This window comes from Cheilinus undulatus, linkage group 2 (genome assembly GCF_018320785.1).
Source record: "Cheilinus undulatus linkage group 2, ASM1832078v1, whole genome shotgun sequence".
Classification (NCBI taxonomy): Eukaryota; Metazoa; Chordata; class Actinopteri; order Labriformes; family Labridae; genus Cheilinus; species Cheilinus undulatus.
In genome coordinates, this window is record NC_054866.1 from 46,472,405 (window position 1) to 46,492,196 (window position 19,792).

The 19,792-nt window shown below is 38.3% G+C and overlaps 1 protein-coding gene across 9 annotated transcripts in view; it reads left to right on the top strand.

Annotated features, from left to right (window-relative positions):
• Window positions 1-19,351, top strand: part of ryr1b (ryanodine receptor 1b (skeletal)) — a 91,764-nt gene extending 72,413 nt beyond the window's left edge. For 8 of the 9 annotated variants that reach the window (XM_041809817.1, XM_041809750.1, XM_041809783.1 and 5 more), the window contains 21 exons: window positions 1,140-1,220; window positions 1,416-1,504; window positions 1,880-2,008; window positions 3,058-3,162; window positions 6,776-6,857; window positions 6,952-8,261; window positions 8,355-8,437; window positions 10,073-10,247; window positions 10,588-10,674; window positions 11,025-11,282; window positions 12,169-12,299; window positions 12,815-12,857; window positions 12,942-13,075; window positions 13,162-13,222; window positions 13,305-13,451; window positions 13,538-13,672; window positions 13,758-13,914; window positions 14,818-14,882; window positions 14,998-15,098; window positions 15,425-15,476; window positions 17,641-19,351. In XM_041809817.1, coding sequence (XP_041665751.1) covers window positions 1,140-1,220; window positions 1,416-1,504; window positions 1,880-2,008; window positions 3,058-3,162; window positions 6,776-6,857; window positions 6,952-8,261; window positions 8,355-8,437; window positions 10,073-10,247; window positions 10,588-10,674; window positions 11,025-11,282; window positions 12,169-12,299; window positions 12,815-12,857; window positions 12,942-13,075; window positions 13,162-13,222; window positions 13,305-13,451; window positions 13,538-13,672; window positions 13,758-13,914; window positions 14,818-14,882; window positions 14,998-15,098; window positions 15,425-15,476; window positions 17,641-17,736 — 3,521 coding nt within the window. In that variant the 3' untranslated portion in view covers window positions 17,737-19,351. The remainder of the gene's footprint in view (window positions 1-1,139; window positions 1,221-1,415; window positions 1,505-1,879; window positions 2,009-3,057; window positions 3,163-6,775; window positions 6,858-6,951; window positions 8,262-8,354; window positions 8,438-10,072; window positions 10,248-10,587; window positions 10,675-11,024; window positions 11,283-12,168; window positions 12,300-12,814; window positions 12,858-12,941; window positions 13,076-13,161; window positions 13,223-13,304; window positions 13,452-13,537; window positions 13,673-13,757; window positions 13,915-14,817; window positions 14,883-14,997; window positions 15,099-15,424; window positions 15,477-17,640) is intronic. The other variant, XM_041809766.1, reaches the window with a different exon arrangement.
• The last annotated feature ends 441 nt before the right edge of the window (window positions 19,352-19,792 follow it).

A 19,792-nucleotide genomic window follows, 5' to 3' on the forward strand; every position in this document is an offset into this window, starting at 1 on the left:
TACATAAAATAATTTCAGAAAGTCATGAATTGGTTATCACAATTTAATATGCCTTTTTTGTTCTGTTTCTAAATGGCTCATAATACCATGGTCTTTGTGAATACTCGATTCTGATTGGCTCTGGAAGTTCCATTGGCGTCCATTAACTTCTGACATATGAACACCTATCAAAACTTTTCAACTAGTTCCTGTCAGAAAGGCTTTAAACTGTTCCAATTAATGCACAGCAGCCTCCTAGATGATAGCAGTAACCATAGCAACCTGAGCCAATCATATTTTCTGAGCAGGGAGTACAGCGATGCCAGCCTAAGGAGCCTGTGGACCAGTATCAACCGTCACTTAACTGACATAAATCTAATGACAGACTCCAGGTTTAAGACCTGTAACTCAAGATGGTCTTATCCCCTACTTCCGACGTACATCTTGTTTACAGGGTCAGCTTAACACTGAGAGGTGAGTGTTGCAAAAACACTCCCTCCTGTTCTAACTTGTATAAACTATTGTCAGAAGATTTAGATAACATAAAACAAAAGAAAATAAGCCATTATTTATTTGTAGAGCCAAAAGAAACACCTCTGATAAACCGGCATGATAATGTCTAATAAATATTGACACGTCTCTAACAGGGAATCAGCACCTGCAGGGTGTGGACAGCTCTGTCTCACCTCTGTGACCTCGTAGTGCAGAAGGGGTTGTGTATTCAAACAGCTGGTCTGCTTAAACAAAGCTTTCTGTCAGATGACTGTACAGGTCTATAGTCTGATCACAGATGACTCTTCGTCTCCCTCGTCTTCATGTCTTTTCAATGATAAATATGTTAAGTAAGTGCGCTGAGTGGACGAGTCTTTAGTTCCATTGTGACTTCGTATCCATGGCCCGTCCGATTTACTAAACTTCACGGAGGCAACACGTCGTCCATTAATCCCTGATAATTGGACACCTCATCGGGCATTAACCCTTACTTATTTTAAACTCTTTTTCCTCAACATTCCTAATCTGCTGCTGCTTACTTTAGTTTCCCACTGTGTACTCTAACAGGATAGGACAGCAGAATAACAAGGGTTTACATTTACTCTGGATTTGAATATTTATTTTTGCACAAATGCGAAAAGCTTTTCTTTTGATTTTTTTCTGCCTAGATGAAAAAGTGATGGCGGACGATGAATTCACGTGTGACCTCTTCCGCTTCCTCCAGCTACTTTGTGAGGGCCACAATAATGGTAAGTGCTCAGTCTTACAATGTAATGTTGAAGACCATGAATAAATTTGGAACATTTAACTTGTACATGTACGTTATTTCTATCTGCCTTCATTTTTCAGGTAGAACTGTCACTCTGTATTGGTATAAATTAAATTTAAATGGTTTTACAAAATTCCTGCTTAACGGGCCTCTTGTTTCAACTGATATCTTTCAGATTTCCAGAATTACTTGAGAACTCAGACAGGCAGTACCACAACCATCAATGTAATCATCTGCACTGTGGACTACCTTCTTCGACTACAGGTCCCGCTCATGAAATGATTAGCTTTCTTTTTTCTCTTTTATTTCCCTGACTCTAGAGTAGGGAGGTAATGATGCACATGAGTTATGATAAGATACAGTGCTGTGAAATAGTATTTGCCCTCTTTCTGATTCCTGATGTTTTTGCATATTTATCACACTTAAATGTTTCGGATCATCAAACCAATTTTTAAATTTCACAAAGACAACCCAAGTAAATACAAAATGCAGTGTCTGAATGATTATTTAACTTTTTAAAGGGGGGGGGGGATCTAAACCTATCATGGACAAATAACGTTTAAAATGTTTATTTGTACCAAATCAAAAATAAAAGGCAGAAAAATAACATGTTTTCTTTATTTTCCCATCTATGCACAGGAGTCAATCAGTGACTTTTACTGGTACTACTCAGGTAAAGATATTATTGATGAGCCTGGTAAAAGGAATTTCTCCAAAGCAATGACTGTGGCCAAGCAGGTCTTCAACAGCTTGACTGAGTATATTCAGGTAAGAAAGATCTTTTATCAATGATGGATTGATAACTTGCTGGTTTATGATTTAAGCATTATTTTTGTGCTGTGTGCAAAAGTTAAATTCATAGGTAGCATTACATGCAGCTATTGAGTATATACTGCATGTACCAAATAGCTATATGTACTGTGATAAGAGTAATGCATAATTACATGGCTGATATGACTGCAAGCCAACACATTGTAGAAGTAGTGAAGACATACTGGTCTGTCCATAGGAGGTATCAAATTAAACACAAAAGAAAAAATATCCTCACAGAAGCTTTAAAGCTTATCAAAGAAAACCTCATAAATGAAATGAACCCCTAAATTAAGCAATATTTAAAGAGGTAGTGAACACTTTAACTTTTTTTTCAACTGTACACTGAGGTAATTTACTGAACTATAATAAAAACACATCAGTGTTGGTGTTATAGCTGAAATTTGCACCAAACTGATAAAAATCTGGATTTTACGGCTTTTAATTTGCTCAAACGGACGTCTGCCTTGAAAAATCTTTTCTGAAAAGGTGGGGCTTATGTGTCGATGGTCAGTTTCTACATCACAAACTCTATATAAAAGGTAGAGCGTTACCGCCTCTAACTGACTTTACCATTCAGAGACCACTCCCATCTTCTCCTGCCTGCACCTGCACTGTCTCTGCTCTGAGAGCTCCGGCTGTAGTAACGCCGCTGCTGGGGCTAATGGACTGAACAGGTAGTGCTCAGAAACACCATGGTCCACCACCACACTATAGCCTGTGTCAGGGGGACTCAAGAGGGGAAAACTCCTCCACTTTAAAAGATCGCTATGAGGCATCAGTGTTGTAGAACTCTGTCTGTGTGTCTCTGTGTGCATTTTTTTTATTACGGAGGTGGGCAAAGTTAGCTCTGAGCTGGGGGTTCACTTACACTTTAAACCTAGTATGTAAACAGAGCAACTTTTAGTATCTTAACATATTTTCTTTCAGTTGCAAGAAAAATATGAATCTGTATAATATTAAATCACTTAGATTTTTTATACCATGTTTTGTTTTTTGTCCCTCAGGGTCCCTGTACTGGTAACCAGCAGTCTCTGGCTCACAGTAGGCTTTGGGATGCTGTTGTTGGCTTCCTGCACGTCTTTGCTCATATGATGATGAAACTTGCTCAGGTGAGAAAAATATGAACAATGTAATTGTAAACATCTTTCTATTTCTGTTTTATTAATTGATACTTTCTATGGAGACTTTAAAAAACAGCATTTGTAATGATCCAGTGACATATTTGTTGTATTACAGATTTTTTAAATGTAAGAGTTAAATCAACTTGAGCATTATTATAAACTTGAATACATTTCAATTTGGGTTTCTAATTTTGTGAACTGTTTCTCTCATGGTTCCTGCAGAGTAAAGTATGTATTTATTTGATTTTTCTCTTGTTTAATGATATGTTTTTATAACCTTTGTATCTCTCTCCTTTTTATCTTTAACTAGCTTTCCCCCTTATCTTTATCAGAATGTTTTTGCCTCTTAACTGATAATTTTTTATGTTAGTGAGAGGATGTTTGACAAATAACTGTAGGTGACTTTACAAAGACAAGGCAGGGCATTAAATATTCTTGCTGTATATGAATTTTATACAGTATGAAAATGCTGCAATCTGTATATTTCTATATGTTCCACTGAAATTACTTTGAATTTTTAAGCAGCATTATGTGTCTGATAGTGACACATAATTCATTTATTATTCATTTATTAATACAGACATTAAACAATGCTTCTGCTCACATCAGCATGTCTCCACACAAACAGATGAGTTAACCAGACTCAGTTGTAGATTATACTGATTTCAGTTAAGAGGGCAGAAACAGTTTGAAATAAAACAGAACCTTTCTTTCTTTTTAAAATCCTTTCTGATTTTTACTGTTAATCTACTGCTTCCAATCCTTTAAGTGTATTAATTTTATTGTTCTGACCAGTGCTTTGGCTTTGATTGTGCTTTAGACAAATAATGTGTGTCTGCTTTCTGTAACACGTTTGACCTAACAATTCTAATATTGTGTGACAGATGTGATTTTGACTGATGCTGCTACTTAAAGGCGAAATATCATACCCTTTCTCCACCTTCAAACACAGAACCCTGAGGTGTAAATGAAGTGTCTGTGCCATGCTTTGGTCAAATATATTATGGATCAAGCACCAGCGGGGGTTTTTGACCCTGTAGAAACCAGCTCTACACAGCCTATCTCAGAAAACTCAGTTTTATTGTAAGTCCTTGCAAATGAGCTCCTTCTCGCCCTGCCCCTCTCTTGGGGTTGGGCTGACATGAGTGCAGACGTGTGCATCTATGTCCATGGGTGGAGATACCAAGTGAGGAGCAGGAATTATTATTATTATTATAATGATGCTCATTATGACATTACAAAAGAGCAAGGATCTTGAGCAAACTGAGAAAAATCCGGGTTGACTTATTTCACATATTGTTGGTTGGTACATACTCCGGATACCCAAATTTATCTACAAAATTTCAACATAATAGGGTTTTTATGTCACCTTTAAAATGAATTTTCTTATTTTTAAACACTCTTTTTTTTTAAATTGTGGTTTATTTTTTTCTTTTTCTTTTTAAGTAAGATATGATCACTTTTGCCTCTGCTTTTATTTTCTTCTTGTGTATTTTTTGTCAAAGACTTTTTTGTTAAGACAAAAAAAAGCTTTATCTGTGTTTTACATTGCAAGGTTTTTAAATTCCAAAATACATCACTGCTAATGTTTCAGCAGTCAAGTCTATAAAGCTTTATGAAAAGGTAATATGAAAAAGGTGCTTTCAATTGCCCAGAAAAAGTAGGAAATGCAAGCTGATAAGAACTAAACCTTAGAGATAATAACTGATTAAAGCAGTATTTCCATAACATTTTGTAAAACTCCATCTAGTCTTGAAGGATAACTATTTTATTCCCATGTGTTAGATGCACCCTGATCCAGGAGAACGAAATGGCGTAAGAATATATGTCTCAATGCCATCATTCAGAGTCCCTTCAAGCTTTTTAACAATCATCACATAACCTGTAATCCATTTTAAAACCTTCATCAGCCACTTAACCTTATTTTGTAATCCTCATAATCATTTCATGTCTTTTATTTGAGTTCCCAGCATTGTTGCTGCTTTCTAATATCACGTCAGACAGACAGTGGTCATCCATTAAGAGACTTTTTTAAATAAACATTTATTTGGAATAATCCAAATTTGTGAAAATTTGTCCAAACTAAAAACATGATATGTCAATTATAAAATTATATCTTATATTTTGAAGAAAATTATTAGTCAGCTTTGGAAACAGTCTCATGATTGACTGGTCTGTAATCGCTTTTCTGTTTGCTTCTGATTTTAAAGGGGCTTCATGCAAAAGATGAATGACTTGATTATTTTCTGTTAAACAGAGATATTTCATGCTGTTCCCTAAAGAATCATAAGCTGCATTTCCAGAAAGTGATCTTTCTGTTCAGGATATTTTTATTTTAATAGCATGTGTTTTCACTATCAAAAGTTGTGAAGGGTAGCAAAATAGCCAATCATACCATTCAGCTTTTTGGCACTCTTCTATTGGGTCCCAAGCAACCTTAACCTCAAAGGGTAGAGCAAGAATCACTGCTCATTGGCTGAAAGACTCAGCACTTCCCATGAAGTAGCTGTAATAATGGACAACTTAAAGCATGTCATGTTTTGTACTGAGCTGATAAGCTTTCCCCCTTTTGCCTTAAAAATGATTTTAAAGAAAAAAAAGATACACTATTTAGCAAGTAAGCCTTGTGGGATACTGTTTGATGTCAACATAATCAAGATGACAAGTTATGAGTCATAGTTAAGTGTTATACGCAAACAACCTTGTTCCAAAAGTTGTTCTTTTATGTGAATGAAAGGAGCCACTGTTGTTTAGATGCTGGCTTACTTTTGTCCATTTTTATTGTTAAAAAGACACAATAAAAACCAAAATGGCACCATATTAAAGGCTGTTTGGGAGCCAAAAGACAATCTCTTATTACTGAGCATAGTCAAATGTTTCAGATCCCTGAAAAAAGCCAAAATTCACATCACTACCAGTGTTGCTGAATGGACACTTATTGTGGAAATGCAAGTAATATCAGGGTTTACTCTACCAAATCATGCAAAATTGTACTGAACAAATCCAGACTGCTTGATGGAAATGCAGCTATAATGTCCTGCTCTGCATCTATTTGTTGAGCTATGTATGTTGCGTTTTGTATATACAATCATTGTCCTGTAGTTATTAATGGGTGCCACTGTGATTTTACAGGGGAATTTATGCTTGTCTATCCCTAAACCAGCTTCCTTTAGATCTCCACCAGCCAGAAAACCACTGCAGGCAATTGCTTTAAACCTGTGTGGCTCTGTCTACTGGTGCTGGTCTTCAGGACTGCTAAGAGTATCTTCAAATATGTGTATGACATGCTGCAGCCACTTTTCAGAAAAGGAGAATGCGGGCTGTCAAGCAGAGTCATTTTTTCTCTCCTCATACCCATGTCCACATAAAGTGAAGTATTCATGATGTATAAAACTCATATTCTTTATTTGAAAATGCAAATCCAGGATCATTTTTGGAGTAGAACACACTCTGAGGTAGTGTCTTTTGTCATTTGTCTCAGAACCCCTCACATTAAACTGATTATTAATCAAATGAGAAATTTCACTCAGTGCACATGTTAAAAATAGTGTTTTCTGTGCTGTTTGTTGTTGTCCTGCTGCTTTTTTTGGACACACTGCAGGATTCCAGCCAAATTGGACTACTGAAGGAGCTTTTGGATCTGCAGAAGGACATGGTAGTGATGCTTCTGTCTCTACTTGAAGGTATGATGTCTAGGCTAGTCTAGTGATGCCCTCTTCCTTCTGTCATATACTGTGTTCACATTGCTCATCGCTTCTTATCTTATACTGCTCTTAGGCAATGTGGTGAATGGCACCATTGCCAGGCAGATGGTTGACATGTTGGTGGAGTCCTCCAGCAATGTGGAGATGATCCTGAAGTTCTTCGACATGTTCCTGAAGCTCAAGGACATCGTTGCATCTGACGCCTTCCGAGACTATGTGACAGACCCCCGTGGACTAATCTCAAAGAAGGACTTCTCCAAGGCCATGGACAGCCAGAAGCAATACTCCCCCTCAGAAATCCAGTTCCTCCTCTCGTGCTCAGAGGCTGATGAGAATGAAATGATCAACTTTGAAGAATTTGCTGATCGTTTCCAGGAGCCAGCCAAAGATATTGGCTTCAATATTGCTGTTCTGCTCACAAATTTGTCAGAGCATGTACCTCATGACACTCGCCTTCAAAACTTCCTGGAGCAGGCAGAGAGTGTGCTCAACTACTTCCGTCCTTTCCTTGGTCGCATTGAGATCATGGGAGCCAGCAGGAGGATTGAACGCATTTACTTTGAAATCAGCGAGGAAAACAGAAATCAGTGGGAAATGCCACAAGTCAGAGAGTCTAAACGGCAGTTCATCTTTGATGTGGTCAATGAGGGTGGCGAGAGTGAGAAAATGGAGATGTTTGTGAACTTCTGTGAGGACACTATCTTTGAGATGAACATTGCTGCATCTATTTCTGAGCCTGAAGGAGATGGTGCAGAAGAGGAGGATGATGAAGAAGAAGAGGAGGGCGGGGGAGATGAAGGGGAGTCTGGAGAAGGAGAAGAAGGTAATGGAGAAGCCGAAGCTCCAGAGTCGACCTCAGCCTTTGCAGAGTTCTTGAAAAGTGTGGTTGAATTCTTCAACATGTTCACCTTCCGTAACCTGAGGCGTCGGTACCGCAAATTCAGGAAAATGACAGTGAAGGAGATGGTGATCGGCCTGGTTACGTTTGTTTACACCATTTTGATGGGCATCCTCATGTTTGTTTATGGCATATGTAAGGGCTTCTTTACACTCATATGGAAGGCACTGTTTGGTGGAGGCTTAGTGGAGGGTGCCAAAAAGATGACTGTTACTGAGATCCTAGCCAGTATGCCAGATCCCACACAGGACGAAGTCCATGGTGAGCTGCCACCTGAACCAGGAGCTAGAGAAGTGCAAGATGCAGAAGGAGGAGCAGACCTCTTAGATGCTGTGGGAGGAGAGGAGGAAGAGGAGGAAGGTGAGGATGGAGAAGGTGGACGCTTGCCTGGTTTCAATACTCCCGGTGGACTTGGAGACTTTGGTGAGACAACACCTGAAGAGCCCCCTACCCCTGAGGGAACGCCGCTGCTGAAGAGAAAACTGGTGATTTGCTCTGTTTGATAGTTGTTTATTGTTGTTTTATGTCAGAATTCTCCATTAGTCAAATAATTATCTACGAAATAATTTTTGAAACAGCTGGCTGCTGCATCAGGTGGACAAGGAGAGGAAGAAAAGATTGAAACTGAAGAGGACGTTCCTCAGGAGACTGAGAAAGCAGAGTAAGTTGTCTGTCTGCTGGAAACAGGCATCAAAACATGATTAAGATGTTTTCTCATCCTAACACTTGACCACAGTCAGGCTGGCTCCACACTAGACAGTTTTATCAAACTTAACCAATTTTAAAAATATGGGAATCCACAGACTTAATAACAGATTCAACTTATTTTTAACTAATAATCTCCTGAATGTGCATACCAGATGACTCAGCCAGACCATGACACCATACACCTGGTAATTTTACAGTGAAGATTTCACGCAACAGATCTTATAGAAAATCTGACTTCAGAAGGAATACAAACATGTAGGATGATCAATGTCCTCGGCTGGCTATTCCTGCCTATATTGTAGTTGTGGTGAAAATCAGAAAACAAAGTGAGAGAATATTAGTGAGATCCTGGCTGAAATTAAGATGTAGTCTGCTCACTTGCACTGTATTTGTGGGTATTTTGTAGGAGGCCTGGAATTGTAAATATCTAATATGTTTGATTTTTAGGATTCCTGATTGAGGAGGCTCTGATGTGATAGGAAGCAGTAAAATAATCTTGTTGGCACCACTCAAGAATTATTTAGACAAATAATCAGCTGCAACGATCCTCAAACAGGTCACTCCCCCACGATCATTGTAGGGTTCAAATCTGGATTGAAATCTGTTTTAAAATCACCTACTGTTTTGTGTGCCTTACAGCTGTTTAGTGCATGGCAGCCATGTCTTGGCGGTGTTATGGTGTGATTTTCATTTTGGCTTGTGTATAAAAAAGTCAGGTCTTTCAGACAGCCTGAGTGCTGCCTCTCACACACCTGATACACACATCTCTTCTGGGGAGAAACTAGAGAACAGAAGACTTACCTGTCTTTCCCCCAACTGGGTGGGTCTCTCTTCCTAAATAGGCAGAAAAATTATCAAAATATGATTGCAACGTGTTTCCCTGTGACCTTGATGAAGGCCACAAGAAGTAAAACACCAGTCTAATGAAGTTGTTCTCTATACTTCAAGTCTTGCTGGACCTTTTTGTTTCCACATACGTATATATAAACATACAGTAAACACAATACAATTACACTTCTGGTTTCTGCTTTTCAGAGTAAAATCCTGGTTAAGCATTTCTGCAGAGAAACTTACTTTGTTTTAGCAGAATGCTTTTATTGTATTTTTTGTAACATAAACAATGAATAAAGGTATGCACAGGAAGACTTATTTAGGCAAAACTTTAGAAAGACAGGGCTGTGACAGCACGGAGACACAGCAACAGGCAGCACATGTGGGCCTGGTATGGAAGCTGTATTGGATATGAGCTGCAGCTGCATACATAAAATACATCCAGTCTGAAACAGGCATCAGCTGAAGAAGATTTTTTTTTTTTGCTTTCAGCAGTGGCTATGTACAGTCAAACATCAAATTTTTGTTTTTTTCTTACATTTTTCCTGTAAAAGAGTTGACAAGTTGGTAATAATGAACTGAGGCTAGATACAGGAATGTATTCATCTATTCAATGTTCATCTGTGAATTTTGGTATTATCACATGTCTTCTAGATGTTATGGGTTCTATTATTGGATTTTCAAAACTTTTCTGGATTTAGGTGTATTGTTTTCTGTTGAGAGAGGAAAAGCTCAAGTTTCTTGTGCTTTTTCTCAGCACTGAGAATGGAGAGAAGACAGAGAAGGCAGAGCCTGAACCTGAGGTGAAGGAGGAAGAGCCAGAGGAGATCTTGGAAAAGACTGTGAAGACCAAGTCTAAGAAGGACAAGAAACCTGCTGAGGAGGGCTTTGAGCTGTGGAACGAGCTTGAGGTCCAGAGGATCAAGTTCATGGTGAGCAGCTCTCTATTGGAGTACATACTTAGGAGTAGACATTTTTAGCCATCAGATGGTGTCAAGTTTGTATGAACCATGTGGGTATTCAGTGGATGACTTTAGCTCTAAGCTGAACATGATATTTTGTGATTTTTAAAGTATCTTATCTGCAGCTAATACTTCCCTCATGCTAGAGTTCCAGCAAATGTCTAACAACCCAATGCTAGAATTTTCTTTTCTCTCCCAACAAAATGTTTTGTATTATCATTTGAATGTCAATTAACCAGAGTTAGATTATCGATTGTTTGTTTTGTACTTTGCTGGTACTTTACCCATTTCTTTACACTTTTATCCACAGAACTACCTTTCTCGCAACTTCTACAACCTTCGGTTCTTGGCTCTGTTCATTGCCTTCGCTCTCAATTTCATCTTGCTCTTTTACAAGGTCTGTATATTTGTTACAAACTCATGGTCACTCAGATATTTTTGGCCCCAGAGCAGCACTGAAGGATGCATTATTTCAGATTCTTAGTTTTGTTTGGGATTCACATATAAAACTGTACAGAATCTATTTCTATACAGATCCACCCAGAATCACTCCTGTTTATGGCTGCTAAAAGTACTTCGTGTTTTTTATTTATAGTGGGGAAAATGTAGTTAAATTAATGTGACTATACACTTCATTGACCATTTTGTAGACATAACTTTGTATAAATTTGGATTCATGACAGACATAAAATACTATCACAGGGTTCAAATTGACCGGCAGAACTAATTCTTTGTTGACTTCTCCAGGTGTCCGACACTCCACCAGGTGAAGAGGAATTCGAGGGCTCTGGTCTGTTTGAAGGTTCTGGCCTGTTTGAAGGCTCTGGTGCTGAGGAAGATGGATCCGGTATGGAGGATGCAGGAGGAGAAGATGAGGAGGAAGAAGGTCCTATGTACTACTTCCTTGAAGAGAGCACAGGCTACATGGAGCCAGCCATGGCATTCTTCGGTATTGTCCATACTATCATCTCCTTCCTCTGCATCATCGGCTACAACTGCCTCAAGGTATTTAGGGTTTACTTTGCTTTGCCCCTCTAAAACAGGGGTTCTCAAACTTTTCGGGGCTAGGGACCCCTTACAGGGCAAAAAAATTTCCAAGGACCCCCACATAACCCTCATATCATGCTGATTGAACAAACCTAAATACAAGCTCTTGTCCACTTGAGTGTGGCTTCTTACTTTTTGTGATCCTTTGAGCAGCCAAATAAGAATCCCTCTGTGCTTTTTCTGAGGTTGTGGTCAGGTTCACCATTTGTGTTTTCTGGCGGCTCTACTCCCCACCCTTTCGTCAGCAAAAAATCTTTTGTTTTGTCCTTAAACTCTGCATGCTTTGTTATCAGATGACGCTTAAGCTTGGTGGGCGTCATGGCTTCACATGAAGACACACAACACATTTTGGTCTTCCGTTGCTGTTCTCAATGAAACCAAACTCGAGATAGCCGTCATCATATTTTGTCAGTTTAGCAGGTTTGGGCCAAGGATCACTTGATGAAGTGGATGCGCTTAAATATTTATCCATTGTTGCTAGCTGGACCTGCACACCAAATGTTTCCTGAGCAAAATGAATGATGTGTGACGAGTGATAGATTTATGTGATATCTCACAATCTTATCTGAATTTTTATTGGCCCAAAGCTGACTTATGTGGGAGTCACTGGTTTATTATGGTTTTTTATGGCACTGTGGTCTCTATATGTATGTATTTACTAGTATTTGCTTTTTAATGACATGGTAGTCCTTTAATAATTTATTTTAAATCATTCGACGGACCCCCAAGCTGTGGCTTGCAGGCCCCTAGGGGTCCCCGGACCCCAGTTTGAGAACCGGCATCCTAAAAAGTCCATCTAGTGTCTTCAATTGGATTTAATGCCGTTTGTCTTTTCACCCCTCAGGTTCCTCTGGTTATCTTCAAGCGAGAGAAAGAGTTGGCCAGAAAGCTAGAGTTTGATGGTGTCTATGTCACTGAGCAGCCTGAAGATGATGACATCAAGGGCCAGTGGGACAGACTGGTGCTCAATACTCCGTAAGATTCTCTTTTACTGGATAAGACATGCCAGCCATGCTCAGTTCAGGTTGCCGACCTCTAAAATACATGAAGAAGCATGAAGATATGCACACCAAGAGGTTAAACATGCTCTTCCTAAAGACTTACAAATGTATTTGTCGGTCACCATCTTTAATGTACATCAGCATGCACGTGACCAAACACAGCTGATACCAAAATATATAAATATATAAAACACATCATATAGAGATGCATATGTATCTATTTTTAAATGATTTGTTTGGATATGGTGTTATTTGCCATTTTTGTGCCAGCTTCTTCTAAAAAAATCTAGGAATTTGTTTGCAAAGGGCACGACTGTGTGTTTATCTTTGTGTATATCATTGTATTTTTATGTGTGAATGTGTGATATGATTTTTGCCTTTATACCTTTAGGATACAGTGTAAGTGATGGAGGTTAATTGAAAAGTTAAAAAGAGGGGAAAACCACTCACTGTCCTTGAACTCAAAGTAACTCTTGTCTTTCAATCCAGGACTTTCCCAAACAACTACTGGGACAAGTTTGTGAAAAGAAAGGTGAGTAATTAAAACTGTGTTCATTCCTCTTGTCAAAGATATTAATACCGAGGTTAAGTTACATCTGCGTTTTATAATTTCCAGGTGCTGGATAAATATGGTGACATCTACGGCAGAGAGAGGATTGCTGAGCTGCTCGGTATGGACTTGGCTTCTCTGGATGTCAGTGCCATGACACATGAAAAGAAGCCTGAACCAGACACCTCAATGTTCAGCTGGTATGAACTTTTAAGTACACTTTTTAAATCAAACATGCAGGTTTGAATTACATAATATCACAGAATAAATTTGCCCTTCTCTGTAGGATCACATCTATCGACATCAAGTACCAGATCTGGAAGTTTGGTGTTGTTTTCACTGATAACGTGAGTAAAAGAAGCAGTTCATGGTATCATTTAGATAATATGATCCGTTCTGTGAAACTGGTGTCTCTCTTTTATCTTTTAGACTTTCCTCTACCTGGTTTGGTACCTGTTAATGTCTCTGCTTGGACACTACAACAACTTTTTCTTTGCCTGCCATCTTCTGGATATCGCAATGGGTGTCAAAACACTGCGCACCATCCTGTCCTCCGTCACTCACAATGGCAAACAGGTCTGAATACATCCACTACACTGATGCATCATGAGCAAACTTTATCGAAAAATACATTGCTCTAAAAAGGCATCTGTTCCTTACAGCTGGTAATGACAGTGGGTTTGCTGGCTGTAGTGGTCTACCTGTACACCGTGGTAGCCTTTAACTTCTTCCGCAAGTTCTACAACATGAGTGAGGATGAGGATGAGCCGGACATGAAGTGTGATGACATGATGACTGTAAGTGGTGGACAGAGATATGGTGATAGGATAGAGCAAGTTATGTGCATATTTGCTAAGCTGACCTCTGTCCTCTCTCTTGCAGTGTTACCTGTTCCACATGTATGTCGGTGTGCGTGCTGGTGGAGGCATTGGAGATGAAATTGAAGACCCTGCCGGAGACGAATATGAGCTCTACCGAGTTGTCTTTGATATCACTTTCTTCTTCTTTGTCATTGTCATCCTGCTGGCCATCATCCAGGGTATGCTTGATCAATGGTTCTTTTCATCTGTGCATACTGATACGTCGCTGCATCAAACTCTGATGCTATAATAACGCTGTGTCAGCTTTATGGAAATACAGGTAGTCAGAGTAGGGCAATGTAAAATATTATTTAGGCATTTTTATGTCTGGTGACACTTCTTGTCAATATGTGTCGAGTGTGTTTTTATGCAAACAAAAAATATAGAAATATAGTTTCTTTAACACTCACACTAGTTATCCCATATAAATTATGCATATTTGATTATTTCATTTATCTGAAACCATACTCTCTTATTTAAGAGATTTATTTGGGGGGTTTGCCTTTGTTCTTAGAAGACAGTAGACAGTGTGGGAAAGTGGGGAGAGACTGGGGTATGACGTGCAGAGAGGAGCCAGACTTAAACACAGGCCGCTTACTTGGGGGACTATACTCTCCATACTTGGGTGGTGACCTAACCACAAGGCTACTGATGCCCCAGTATCTGTTATTTAAATGATCAGTATTATTATAAAAACACTGACTCCTTAAAAACTACCTCTTTTTCATAAATCTGCTGCATATGAGAGGATTTTGCAGGAAAATACTTCACACTGTCTAGACTTCACAAAAAGACTGGCAATATTGTGTTACCAAGGCCAATTTAGACAGTGTGCTGGAACTTGTGATTTTTGATCCTTGAAAACAGGATATTGCTCAAAATTTGGTGCACAGGTCTTGTACATTTGTCATAGTGTCTAAATAGGTGTTGATATAGTTAATTTTTACTTGTATCATTGCAGTTTCAATTCTGGCCTCATGACAACCCTACCAAGGGCTTGTTGAGACTATATGTTGTCTGAGTTTCCTGGTGAAGTCCTTTTTTCATGTCTAGACTTTAAAAAAACACTCCCTGTCTGTCAGGTTTGATCATTGATGCCTTTGGTGAGCTGAGAGACCAGCAGGAGCAGGTCAGAGAGGACATGGAGGTAAGATAAAAAACTTCAGAGGGATTTAAATGGTCTCTTTACTCAGTCCACCTTCAGTCATCCTTCTTTTACGAGACAAGAATGTGTTTAACCTGAAGTGTCTTTGTCTCTGTAGACAAAGTGTTTCATCTGTGGAATAGGAAGTGACTACTTTGACACGACGCCGCACGGCTTTGAGACGCACACCTTAGAAGAACACAACTTAGCCAACTACATGTGAGTTAACTTTTAGAATGAATATGTGGCCATTCAACTTCTTTAGATATAGCATGCGCTCATTTACTGAAGTTTAACTCATTATCTTCTCCCACAGTTTTAATTACTTTGAAAACCTTCATTTTCAACATAATGGGAATTGTACAAACAAGTACAATTCTTAAGCATAATATCATTCTAGTAACAAAAATTTCCATTAGGCAGAAAAGGGAGAAGCATACATTAAAATTATTGTACTATTGCTAATCTTTTTCATAAATTAAGATGTCATTAGCTTAACTTTTTAAAATATCCTCAGTATGTTTTTTTTTCATTTTCTCCTTTAGGTTCTTCTTGATGTATCTCATCAACAAAGATGAAACAGAACACACAGGACAGGTCAGTAAACATAACTTTATTACATGCAAAGTAGTAGGGATGCATGATACTGGATTTTTGCAGATATCTGATATGCAGACATTTCCAACCTCATTTTCTCCAACACTGATGACAATTGTACCATTTTTTTTCATGGTAAATAACAAAAAGTCTCTTCTGTACACAAATGAGCTGTTCCTCTAAATGTGACCATAAACAGATCTAAAACAAGAAATCTATTCTGTCATAAATTATGTATTCTTTTTTTTTTTTTTTTCAAGATGATCAGTTATGAAAAACTGAAAGAATTTTTCTGGATTACTTGTAAATTATTTACAAACTGAAGAGTAAACAATATGATTTGAATAATGATAGAATCAAAAAGTACAGACACTTTTATTAACAATTGTTGATAAACTACATTACTTTAATAAGACAGGTGCTTATGAGAGGAATTAATTAATAAAAAATAACTGTAGGCAAACCCTTGCACACTGTCTAAATTGCACAAAACCACTTTTGCACAGAGATATTGTCAGTGTTGTCATGTAATTCAGTTTTCCAGCAATTTTTAATAAATGAAACATGGCAACTAAACACTGGGTGCCTGGGACATCTTTTTTGCTGCTGCACTATCAAAATGGGGGATTTCTTTTGGTTATATGTACATTATTTGAAAATTGTATCATAAACAGTGAGTGTAAAAACTAAGCTTCATCGACCTTTTTAAAAACTACAAACAGCACTGTAATGACCTGTTGAGTCAAAGTGAGCTCTGCAGAGTTCTCCATACAAATCGGACTCTTTTTTTTAGCTCATAGCATGTGTTTAAAAATTAAATTCTCCCAATTAAACAACAGGTTTGCAGGCTGATTCCCTGAGACAGTCCTGACAAGTGCTTAAAATGCATAAAAACCCCTCCTAAGAATTCCCTGCTAAATTTAGGAATGAGGATGGTAAAAATAAACACCTTGCTTCTGCTTTAAACTCTATATTTGACAATATTTTGACAATATGTTTTTTGTCAAAGCACTTTGTAAACCTCTGTTTTTAAAAGGTGCTATACAAATAAAGTTTTTATTATTATTATTATTTATTATTATTATTATTTCTGTATTATGCTTATGTAAACTGTATGGACACAAGTATTTGACTACACCTGTTAATTATTGATATCAGGTCTTTAAATTAGACCTGTTGCGACAGGTGTATAAAATCAAGCACCTAGCTATGCAGTCTCCATTTGCAAACATTTGTGATACAAAATGGATCGTTGTATTTTTTTCTTTAAAAATCTATTTTTATTTCTTTCCTCCTAATTTTTTCATTCCTGCAGTGTTTGTGCTTTATTTCTATGTTTTTACTGTGCAGCACTTTGGTAAACTAAGATATTTTTTAAAATGTGCTATATAAATAAAGTGGATTGCATTGGTTCTAAAGAGCTAGGTGACTTCAAGCATGGTACTGTGATGGATACCACCTTTGCAGAAGGTTCATGAAATTTCATCCCTACTGGATATTTCACAGTCAGCTGTAAGTGATAGACCATGCAAAGACACAGAGCAGGGAGCTTCATGAATGGGCTTCCATGGCTGAGCAGCTGCATGCAAGCCTCACATCACCAAGTCAAATGCCAAGTGCCAAACGGAGTAGTGTAAAGCACATTGACACTGGACCTAGAAGCAGTGGAAACATGCTCTGTGGAGTGATTAATCACACTTCACTGTTTGGCAGTCAGATGGGAGAGTCTAGGTTTTGCAGAGAATGTCACCTGCCTGACTGCATTGTGCCAACTGTGAAGTTTGGTGAAGGAGGAATAATGGCATGGGGCTGTTTTTCAGGGTTTGGGCTTGGCCCCTTATCTCCAGTGATTGCAAGCCAGGCCTTCTAGTCCAGCATCAGTGCCTGATCTTATAAATGTTCTACTGAATGAATGGGTGCAAATTCCCATAGAAACACTCCAAATCTTGAGGAAAGCCTTCCAAGAAGAGTGGAGGCTGCAGAAGAGGGGCCAACTGCGTATTGAAGTACATGTATCTGAACAAAATGTTATTACAGTCCCTGATTGTGTAATGGTCAGGCGTACAAATACTTCAGTCCATATAGTCTACGTCTACATCTTTTATTTATTATTATGTTAAAATTCTGGGCTGTTATAACACATCTTACCTCTACCTTGTTTCAGGAGTCATATGTTTGGAAGATGTACCAGGAGCGATGCTGGGACTTCTTCCCCGCTGGAGACTGCTTCAGGAAGCAGTATGAGGATCAGCTCGGATAAAGTCCTGCATCGTTTATGTGCGTCTGATGGAGAAAGAGAGGCATGGGGAGGAAGAGGAGAGGGAAATTCAGAGAGAGGAAGGATAAGACAGATTGATCACATCTATGCCTTAGTTTTTCCCTTTGTCTGTGTATTTCTCTCCTCTGTTGAAGCAATGCACACTTTTGTACCACCTGTAGTAACATGTTTAAAGGGTTGTTTGAGAAAAGAAGAATAATACTAGAGAGGCATCAAAAGACTCAAGAAGCCAGGGGCCTTTTTACTCTGCTATGAATACACTACATGGCCTTTTTTGTGTAATATATACATAGATTGCCTTACATATCAGTGCATTTATACACAACAGGCTCTTTCAGTCGCTACAGCTGTAAACGTCATAGTGCCTATAGCAACGTCACCTCTAGAGCAATCAGATTGTTTAGATTTTCAGCTTTAAAGCTTTTGATTAGATTTTTATTGATTTTGTGTGAAAGGTTGGGACTTTTTGGTATGTGGCTGCTGCCATGTGACATTTTTATTTCTGATGTTTCAGTGAGAAAAGGCTCTCTGAGATTCTAAAGGAAGCAGTCAACATTTTTGGCCCCTCTCACTCTTTTTCTTCCTCTCTCAAGACAAAAAAATTTGGCGTCAAGCAATTGATCGTGAATGGAAACATTAACAGATTAATGTTCCAAGATAATGAATGAATAAATTTCTGCCTATGTGACACATAACATTGTAAATCAGCTGTATAGACAAACCCAGTTTGCACTCTGAAGTCTTACAATGCATCCCTGGATGTATGTGGTCCCCTATCTCCACTGGTGTCTCTGTGCCATATAAGATAGTGCTGATTTACACACATACAGTGTAAGAGGATGCCAAGGTTATTTATTGTTTATATGCAGAATTAAACCTTCTAAAGACGACCGTTTTAGCCCGTCTCTAGTGTACGACACTTTATGCACAGACAAGTTTTTGTTGGTGCATTAACATTAATAATGAATGTATTTCATGTACACATTTTGGCCAAAGTATCATCTGTATACCTGAGTCATTTCATGGCTGCTTAGAGGCCTTTTGATGAAAAGACATATTTTACATAAATCATAGATACATATATTTATTTTTCTTTAGGGCTTTGGAGAATTTAAATGATCGTGCTAATTTGTCAGACTTGAACGAGCCATATGATCTGTTTCTGAAACCCACAGTGATGTAGAGAATGAATCTCACACTGAAGTCAATGCCCAGTTTGCAGTCAGAAGGGGAAAATTTAGCTTTTGTTTTTGCTAGTTAGGATTTTATGATAGGTATTTATAGGAATCAAGCAAATCAGTTACTTTCCTCGATCATGAAAGTCTTGTGTGATGCGCTGATCCCAGACAGTTCTGTCTCGCTACGCCTCTTTTGGGTCACATTTAAACTCTCCATCTTGTCTTTATGGTCAGGTCTCACTTTGTCAGAGGCAGAGCAGTATTTTTCTGTTGAAGACTCTGAAGTGAGGATTTGCAGCTGTGGTCCACACGGGGGCAGCTGACAGTCTGGCGCTGAATGGAGATCATGACTTTCCACCTGACTGAGTGTCCTCTGACTGAACCCTGTGTTTCAATACAGAATAAACAGATTATTTTAAGGAGAACTGGAGCATGTGTCCTCATTGACATGAAAGCTTCTCTATGCACTAAATGGTTATGTGCATGCTGATGTTCTACCTTTGTAAGCTGTTTTAGGTTAAGGTCAGGCCTTCATATGTTGTCTCATGTGTTGTCAAATCCCTGTATGGTACTGCTAGATGAATAATTATAGTTCATTAGAATTTGTTTGCATATATAAAATCATGTTTTTGTTTGCATTTATGTACTTGTCAAGTCTTAAAGATCTTTTCTTCAATATTTGAAGAAAAGATCCTTGAAAAGAAAAAGAAAAGAATATTATAATAACACTGATGATAATAATAATAAAATTTTAATTTATAGGCACCTTAGACAACACTCAGGGTCATCTAACAAGTTAAACCTAAAATTAAGATGCCAAAATATCACAACAATGAGCAGTAAATAAAACGTTGACATAA